The 9,722-nt window shown below is 43.5% G+C and overlaps 1 protein-coding gene across 1 annotated transcript; it reads left to right on the forward strand.

Annotated features, from left to right (window-relative positions):
- The first annotated feature begins 351 nt into the window (after window positions 1-351).
- Window positions 352-4,655, forward strand: LOC122054898 (cysteine proteinase inhibitor 6-like). The gene is made up of 5 exons (XM_042616318.1): window positions 352-734; window positions 826-991; window positions 1,055-1,176; window positions 4,261-4,329; window positions 4,424-4,655. Exons 1-5 carry the CDS (start codon window positions 630-632, stop codon window positions 4,484-4,486), a joined length of 525 nt encoding a protein of 174 aa, XP_042472252.1. The 5' UTR covers window positions 352-629; the 3' UTR covers window positions 4,487-4,655.
- The last annotated feature ends 5,067 nt before the right edge of the window (window positions 4,656-9,722 follow it).

Genomic DNA, 9,722 nt, shown 5'->3' on the forward strand with positions numbered 1-9,722 from the left:
TAATTAACATCTGATTCCAAGAGTAGTTCCACTCACTACAAGAAAAACCCTCATAGACATCGGTGGAACAACAACGGTTTTAAGCAAAAATCGATGTCTTTGAGTATTTTACACGGGTTTTTCCAAAAATTGGTGTCTATGAGCGCAAATTTTCGCTCATAGACATCGGTTTTTTAGCCGACGTCTATGAACACCTTTTTTTTTTGTTAATATACACCAGTTTTAACAGCGGTTTTTAAACCCCGGTGTTAATGAACAAAAAAAAATAATTTAATTTTTTCACCAGCCAAAATTTACAACACTTCACAAAGTTCCCTCCAAACCTAAACCAATATCGTGCCCCTTCTTTTGCCTAAACCTAAACCTCCGACCATCTCTCTCGGCCTCATCTCCCTCTTCCCCTTCCTAGATCGACGCCCCTTCCTTCTTCCCCTTCCTGGATCGACACCTCTTCCTCTCCTGAGCAGGATCAAAACCACCTGCTTCGATCCTAAGCAAAATCGCAGCATAAATCATTCCGTTCTGCCTCCTCATCCGATCCTCTCTTCCTCCTCCTTCCTCTCTTCGCTCTTCCCGGCTAAGGTAGGGGCCGACGAGATCCGAATAGCGAGAGGACGCCCACGACCACCATGGCATGGTTGGTCGGCAACGTGAGGGAATCCGAAGGAAGAGAGAATAGCACCGAGATCCAGGAGCTCGCTCGCTTTGCCGTCGACGAGCACAACAAGAAACAGGTCTTGCGCTCCTCCTAATTACTATTTTTTTTCTCTCCCAAAATTGGGGCTTTTTCTCCGGACCAATATTTTTCGATCTGTTGATGTGCAGAATGTGCTTTTGGAGTTTGCGCGTGTTGTGAAGGCGAGGGAGCAAGTTGTCGCTGGAACTCTGCATCACTTGACGGTGGAGGCAGTTGAGGGATGGGAGAAGAAGATTGATGGAATCGCTATTTTGGTGCCGTTATTTTGGTGTTCATTATTGTGCCGTTATTTTGGTATGTCGGAATCGTTAATCTGGTCCCTGCGCTACCGTGAGCTCAATCCTGGTGATGACCTAGGACACGAATCGGGTCTCCGAGGTTGGAAGACCTCCGCCGCAAGGAAGGGAGCGAACTGCCGAAGCCCGAGCTACATCGCCGCCAAGCCCATGCTCCGGCAGCTTCCTCACAGGCGACTCTTCTGAATTCCGAAGACCTTCGTACATCCTGACTCTCATCCTCCTGATCTGCCAAAGGAGGCGTTGCATGCCCCCGCCTCCGCTGAAGTAGCACCGCCTGAGTCGAACCCTTACATCGCTCACTCACCCGCCACTAACTCTTCCTCGTCGACAAGTATTAGCTTTTTCCCCATCTTAAATTTGCTTGGCAACGAGTCTATCTTCTTTTAAGTTAGCTTCCGATTGTGAGGTTTTCGAATGGTTAGGTACAGCGGAGACTGTGAAGACCGTGTTTAAGAGATGGTGAAAAAACTCGTGGAGTCGGTGAAGAAAGCTGAGGACTTGTCTAAAAATACATGGCAGCATCGTGAGCAACGCTTTACCTGAGTTTATACCTCGTTCATATTAGCTCTGCAAATATCGATTGGAGTTCTGTTCTGTTATAGTGACTCTGTTTTTTTTTTTCAATCATATTAATCTCGATTAAGACTAGGTTTTGTGATCATATAACACAACAGAGCAGAGAACATTGCTTCTTCTTCTTCTTCTTCCTTTTTTTTTAAAATTTTTTGGCAATATCATTTTTTGTAGTAATAGGGAGTTTCAAAACCAAGAGTGATTTTTACCTTCCAATTGCTTCTCCTATGTCTAGTACAAGTTAGGGATTTAATTGAGCTCACCGTATGGGTTGAAGTTAGTAAGTGAAATTAAATGAAGTGGGTAATGAATATAGACTAATTAATCAAGTTTTGTATCTCATCATGAATTTATTTATACGCTGCAAATTATTGGTTTTGTTGTTGTTGTTAATATAGCTGAATTACTTTATTATGACTTAATATATTCAGCTGAATTACTTCTCTTATGAATTCTGGATATTGCAATTTTTGCATTTTCTTATTCTGATTTTCACTTTTAATAATCTCTCTCAACTCCAGTGAACACAGGACCAAGTTTTGTTGAAGCTACCATGGGAAGAATTGCTCAAGGAACCAAAGTGATTGGAAAAGGTGGCTACGATAAGATATTTTGACAAACTTTTGATACCCTTCCTGAAGAACAGCTAAAAAAATCCTATGCCTGTTATTTATCAACATCTGCTGGTCTGAATGGAGTTATTATAAGGTACTCATGTGGAAGTTCTCTAGCATTTCAATTTAATGTTTCCTGATCAACAACAAAAAATGTTGTTTTTTCCTGCTAACTCAACTTTCTTTTGTGGAGAAGGATATGTCTATCGAGTGTAATATAATACATGCTATTTAGAATTATGAAACACTATCTTCTTACATAAATTTCCTCCAAATTATATTTAACTGTCTAGAAAGAAGCAGTTTAGAGGCTCAAAATATTCAAGTATATTAACAAAATGCTCCATTCATCAAATTTAGCATATATAGGATTAAGCATTCAAAAATAAATTCTTAGTTTGACGAGTTATGTTTTGTGAAGCCCATCATCATACTGCATCAGACATGGGCATTACTAGAGGAGCATCATATGGAGTGGCACAAAACACTCTGTCATTTGCAATGATTATAAACAACTTTAGTTTGGCTAAACCATGAACGATTGTTTTTTATCATCATTTCCAGAACAAATGAAAAGTTCTTTTTATTTGCTAAGATGTTCAACTCAATATAGAGTTACAATTACTAGATAAGATCTAGGAAGTCAACCCCAAATAGTTGGAAATCATATCTTGGCTTGTTTGTTGTTATGTGATGGCAAGACCATTGTTCATAATTGTAGGTGATTAGTCTCTATGATAAATGTTGAAATTGCCTTAAACCAGTTGCAGACAAAATTTTATATAGGTAACTTTGTGTGCTATTACCATCATGAGTTTATTTCTCTGTCACTACATCTAATTAGATGTAAAATCTGAGTCCTAGAAAATTTCACATTGTATATGTAGAAAACTAGTAATGGTGTTTGCAACATTTTTTTTTAAAAACGTGTATTTATAATATTTAATTCTTCCGAACATTGATTACCATAATTTTGTCTGGATAATGCACGCACATGAAGTCGAGTAACTCATCTGTACAGCCTACATTAACTTTTTTGGATTTTTCATGTTAAATTATTTATATCCTATCAAAAAATTTATGAGGAGATAAATAAACAAATTTTACATTCCAACTTTTACCAAAATCAATACTGACAATTTTGTTTCCACAAATGGAATTAGGACAGTATATTTCACTATATGCCCACATTAGGCTACATCAAAAGTTCATAAGTACTTGTTTGTGTTCTTGATTCAATGGGGGTTTTAATGCATTAGTGAATACAGTTTTTTCCCATTAGATATTGTTCTTTCTGATACTTTGGCTTTCATATGCCTTCTCTACACCTGTCAACATCCACACTTCCAATCAAAACTTGACACTCAATTTGATAGCATGTAAATGTTTGCAAAAAACACCCTGTTGGACACAGATCGACACCCATACTGGTTGGATACTCTTACTATGATCCAAGTAAATTCTCACAATACAAAAAGCATTAGATGTTTTGTTCCACAAGAGTGAAAACTAGTTGCTTCTACTTAATATGTACATGGTTTATGCATATGGCTTAGGTGAAAAGGAGAAAAGAACCCACACAAATTGGGACGAATTTAGCTCTGACATAGCATGTACAGTAGCTTAGGGATGACCTTAAGCAATTCACACAACATAAAACACATGAATTAAACAACCCATATTAATTGACCTACATCCCATTAAAAAAAATTTATATGTTGACTTAAGCAATCCTTATGTAACCATTAATGAGTGTAGCATTCTCTCATTTCATAAGCTTATATGGTTGCTTTATTTGCCTAAAATAAGTTTATTGAAATGGCATCACTTTGCTTTATGATCTGGAGATTTGTTTAACTCCTATAATCCTTAAGCAACATTAATGAGTGTAGCATTCTCTCATTCCATAAGCTTATATGGTTGCTTCTTCAAATAATTTATTATGTTGATTGTAGTTGTTCAAATATTAATTAACTACTAATTATGATCTTATTCAAACTTTTCATTTTATTGTATAGGTTCTCTAAGATCATGAACCTAGTTATCTTTTGACAGCTGAATATGATTCTTTTACTTCATTTGTAACTGCAAATTCAACTTTCTGATACCTTATGAACTACTGAAGATCCTTATTGCAAGCATTGAAGTAAGCATGCCTTGTTTACTTGTGCTACTTGAAAAACTATCAACATGATCACTAACCGAAGGTAACAAATTGTTTGATTATTTTCAATTATCAGGTGATTGAAGAGTTTGCTAAGAGTCCATGTTTGGAGCACTACAAGAACCTTGGAGCAACTTAACATTTCGAATAAGATGTAGTAGGAGCATATAGAGCCTGCGTTGTGTACTCTTAGTGATAAATAGTTCCCAGGAATGATAGATCTATCACTATATGATGTGGTTGAGATAATTGATGAATGTTTCTCTTTTTAAGCATTCCAATTAGTCATCTTGTTACCTGGTGCTCTTACTGCTTTTTCAACTATGATTTTTGGTCTTGGTTTACTAATATATTATTTATGTGTTTTTACAGTTTACAAATCTCAAGTACTCCAGAGTTGAAATTGATGAAGTGCAGATCGAGTGGGCTGAATGCATGCTAGATTACATTTGAAGTGCGGTTCTACCTTGATGTGTTGTTAAAAGAATGTTCTACCTTGATTTTGATATCTATTAGCTAGCTTTTAATGTAAAAAGAATGTTTGGGTATTTTATGAATATTGTTGTAAGAAGATTATTTATATAATTTGTGAATATTTGTATATTTTATGGATATTGTTGAATGAAGAATATTTGTATAATTTGTGAATATTTGTGTATTTTTTTTATTATTGTCGGTTTTTCATTGTTTCGGAAATCAAATTGTTAAAAAATATCCATATTATATCGGTTTTCCACCGCTGCAAAACCGGTGTTATTAACTAATATTACATCGGTCATTTATCGCTGCCAAAACTGGTGTTATTAACATACAATATTACATCGATTTTACACTATTGATGAAACAGTGTCGTTAAATGATACTACACTGGTTAATAACCGATTCGAAGACCGGTGTCGTTAAGTGATACTACACCGGTTTTAAATCGATGTCTAAAATGGCAGACCTTTTACATCGGCTTCATAGACATCGGTCGAAAATGAAATAGACACCGGTGGAAAACCGATGTCTATGAGGGTTTTTGTTGTAGTGACTCAACTTTATTATCATGCCAGACTAAGTCCACCTGCAAGGTTTACATGCACTATGTGAAAATGAACAATAGACTTCGCCACTGTTTACTTCGTCAATCAACAAGTGCGAAGTAATATATGATAATCAACTTTGATAATAAATTTGATGCAGTAAATACAAATTTATACTTCATAGGTTTAAAAATGTGAACCTCACTTCTAATTTTTTTTGACTTTTTACTTCATACTATATATTCGGAGAAGTAATAAGTTATAAAATAAATTTTATATGGATAATTGATGAAGTAATAAGTTAAATGAATTAATATTAGTGTTATAGTTGGTTAAAAGTTGAATTGGTTTATTATAAGGATTTTTCACTAAACCCTAAACCTGAATCTGCCATTTTAATTTCTTCTCGTATTTTCTCCTCTTCGCTTTCTCCTCGATGCGCGACGGCCACTCATCTCGGTTCCTCCCTGACGCACGACAACCACTCGACACCAACCTTCTCCTTCGTGCCTCTTTTCCCCCCGACGGCTACCTCCTCCTTCGGCATTTCTCCCCAACGCGAACGACAGCTTCTCCTTCTGCATTTTCTCCCTGACGCCGAGAGTCACCCGACACTAGGTTTCTTCCTTCTTGACCCCTTCTTTCCTATGTTGTGCCATTAATATTCTTCCTATAGATATCTCCTCTATCTCTTGAGTAGTAGGTATGTTCTGATGAAAGGTTTCAGTTTTCTATTAGTTCCTCTAGAATTGGTTCATCTATTGCTGGAACATGGAGTCTGGATTGCTTCTGGATTTCTAATTAGACTGCACGGTGTAGTCTCCCTGTTGATCCGGTGGTTAGAACAGGGGACCCCCATTTTGAGGGGTTAATGCCACGCTGGAGTCAAAAGGCCAAGGGGCCGACCGGAGAAGGAGGGGCTGACAAGGCCAAGAGGCCGACCGGAGAAGGAGGGGCCGACAAGGCCGAGGGGCCGACCGGGGAAGGAGGGGCCGACAAGGCCAAGGGGCCGACCGGAGAAGGAGGGGCCGACCTCCCAACCGGCCCCGGCCGGCCGACCGGTGAATAGCCGAAGGCAAAAGGTGCCCCGACAGAACTCAGGTTCCGACGCTCAATGGAACAGTAACAAGGAACCGAGCGGAAGGCCTAAGAGAAGGTGACATACTGCTAACAGTCCCTACATAGTACCCTGCCGAAAATATCCCCAGCATAGCGATACCAACGGCAGGCCGGATGCGATGTGAGTGCCGTCCGACGCGTAAGATGAGGGTTGGCCGAACGGACTCCCCGTCCAGCCGGCCTGCCGGACGCCCCGGCCTGTGGTCGGTAGAGAAGGACCAGAACCTCTTATGACAGCTGTCAAGTCCTATGGCTAGGCCATACTCTAAGTCTGACAACGAGATGTTCTATTGTCCCATCGAGGACATACTTGGACTGTAGCAGTATGACGTTAGGTAAGCTTTCTGACAGACACATACCGAGGTATGGGCTGCGGACATGTAGGCGCCTCGGTGGACGTGCAGGAGCTCTCTCACCACTCTATATAAAGAGCCTCATACTTCGCCGGAGGTACGCGTGATACAACTTTGGAGCCACTTGTTTTACGGCTAGCTTGCCTGACTTGAGCGTCGGAGGGTCGCCGCCGAGAACCCCTTCCCGGCCCGACTTCTGTGCAGGTTCGCCGGAGCTTCGTACGATAAGTCGGGGATCTCCATCAGCGACTCGGAGAGCGCCACGTGCCCAGCGTCCGTTGATTCAGCATTCGGACAGGATCAAATTGGCGCCGTAAGTGGGAACGCTCCTGCATCCGAGCGGAAGCAATGGACGAGACTGGACGACAACACACGGTGACGCTCTCTACGGAGGAACTTGACGCTTTGGTCGAATTGAGGGCCGCCAAACTTGTGGAGCAAAAACAGAAAGCATCAGCTGAGCGGCCGGAGCAGCAAGCAACGTCTGTGTCTGGTGGCCGAGCGGAAGCACCGCAGGCCACCGTTGCATTTCATCGGGCCCTATTCCGCACCCCCGAAGCTGCAGCAGCTCGGCGAGATCGGGGATCTTCTTCAGATGAAATGCCGAGACGAGATGACAGAAAAGGAAAAGCCCCTCGAGCGGACTCATCGCCCGAGCGGATTAATCGCCAATTTTCAGAGGCTATTCTACGAGACCCTCTGCCCAAGCACTATGTGCCTCCGACGATCGGTGAATACAATGGAACCACTGATCCGGATGATCATTTGGGCAAGTTTGATAACACGGCAACCCTGCATCAATACACAGATGGGGTAAAGTGTCGGGTTTTCCTCACCACCCTGTCTGGATCGGCTCAACATTGGTTTCGTAGGTTACCGGACGGATCCATCACAAGCTTCAAGGATTTCCGGACGGCTTTCCTCCACCACTTCGCAAGCAGTCGGCGCTATCAAAAAACCAGCGTTAGTATGTTCGCCATCAAACAAGAAGCCCGTGAATCGCTCCGAGCTTACATCCAGCGGTTCAACAAGGTGGCAATGGATATTCCAACGGCCACCTCGGAGACCATGATGAATGCCTTCACACAAGGCCTCGTGGATGGGGATTTCTTTCGATCGCTCATTCGGAAGCCGCCCCGAGACTATGATCACATGCTACACCGGGCCAACGAATACATCAACGTGGAGAAACTCCAATCGAGCGGGCTCCTCCTGCCGAGCGGAAACAGCACGCCGCTCATCAGCCGCCCAGAGGACCAAGAGCCGAAGCAATCCGCTCCCCCCATGCCAGGTCCCACGTGCAAGAGGTAGCTGCCGCCCAGCCCAAGCCAAAGAAGAAATGGACCCCGATGTTCTGCTCCTTCCACCGGACGGATACGCACAACACAAGGGATTGTCGAAGTCTTCCCTCCGTGGCTCATCCCGTTCCTCGGAATGGCGGTCGACGGTCTCCCTCAGTCGACAGGCGACAGAGAACTCATGAAGCCGATCGGACTCAGGCCGACAGGCGACAACAACGGACTCCCGATCAGCATCGCTCCCCGAGGCTGGAGAATCGCCGAATGTCAAGAGAACGGTCCCGACCATCCACTCGGGAAGAAGAAAATCGAAGCAACACTTCCCGAGGCGAAATCAACATCATAGCTGGTGGGCCAACCGGAGGAGACTCCAACCGAGCAAGAAAGGCAAGCGTCCGGCAACTCCAGATCCATGCAGTCGGCTGTAGCAGAGAGCGGGCGAGTGGACCCGAAATCAATTTTGGGCCTGGGGACTTGGAAGGAGTTGAAGTGCCCCACGACGACGCTCTGCTCATCAAAGCGGTAATAGCCAACTACACTATTCACCGCGTTTTTATTGACACAGGAAGCTCGGTCAACATAATATTCAAAAAGACGTTCGATCAACTACAAGTTGACCGTGCCGAACTGCTGCCTATGACAACCCCCCTCTACGGGTTTACGGGCAATGAAGTCCTGCCAGTCGGACAAATCCGGATGGCTATTTCACTGGGAGAAGAGCCGCTCAGAAGGACGCGTATAGCAAACTTCGTGGTGGTCGACTCTCCCTCATCATACAACGTCATTTTGGGACGACCGGCGCTCAGCGAGTTCCGGGCGGCCGTCTCCACCTTCCACCAGAAGATCAAGTTCCCCGTCGAAGACAAAGTGGGAGAAGTACAAGGAGATCAACTGGCAGCTCGACGATGCTATGTTGAGATGGTCCGAGCAGAAGCAAATTCCGCTCGGAAGTCGCCACGGATCGAGGTGAATGCTATAACTGAAAAGCCTCCCTCTTTAGTTTATGAAGAAAAAGAGGAAGTGCAGATACACCCGACCCGATCGGAGGCCACGACATTCATCGCGTCCGATCTGGAGGCGAATCAGAAAGAGGAGGTGATCCAATGCCTCCGAAGAAACCATGATGTCTTCGTCTGGTAGACGCATGAGCTGCCCGGAATTTCGCCGAGCATAGCGCAGCATGAGCTACATGTCTGACCGGACGCACGGCCAGTAAAGCAAAGAAAAAGGGACTTCAGTGCCAAGCAGAATTCCATCATCCGAGCGGAGGTGGAAAAACTATTGGAGGCCGACCATATACGCGAGGTCCAGTTCCCGAGCTGGCTGGCGAACGTGGTGCTAGTCTCCAAGCCCGGCAACAAGTGGAGAGTGTGTATCGATTTCCGGGACCTTAACAAGGCGTGCCCAAAGGACTTTTACCCCTTGCCCCGAATCGATCAACTGATAGACTCTATGGTCGGCTGCAAATTAATATGTATGCTCGACACTTATCAAGGCTATCATCAAGTGCCGCTCGCCCGTGAAGATCAAGAAAAAGTCAGCTTCGTGACGGCCGACGGCACCTATTGCTATAATGTGAT

Source organism: Zingiber officinale, chromosome 3B (genome assembly GCF_018446385.1).
Source record: "Zingiber officinale cultivar Zhangliang chromosome 3B, Zo_v1.1, whole genome shotgun sequence".
NCBI classification, from domain to species: Eukaryota; Viridiplantae; Streptophyta; class Magnoliopsida; order Zingiberales; family Zingiberaceae; genus Zingiber; species Zingiber officinale.

What these genes read in the sequence shown, in the direction of transcription:
- LOC122054898 (XM_042616318.1), top strand. Translation starts at nt 630, where the DNA reads ATGGCATGGTTGGTCGGCAACGTGAGGGAATCCGAAGGAAGAGAGAAT. An exon ending in ACGAGCACAACAAGAAACAG is followed by an intron (nt 735 to 825) that starts GTCTTGCGCTCC and finishes GTTGATGTGCAG; the next exon opens with AATGTGCTTTTGGAGTTTGC. An exon ending in ATTATTGTGCCGTTATTTTG is followed by an intron (nt 992 to 1,054) that starts GTATGTCGGAAT and finishes GTGATGACCTAG; the next exon opens with GACACGAATCGGGTCTCCGA.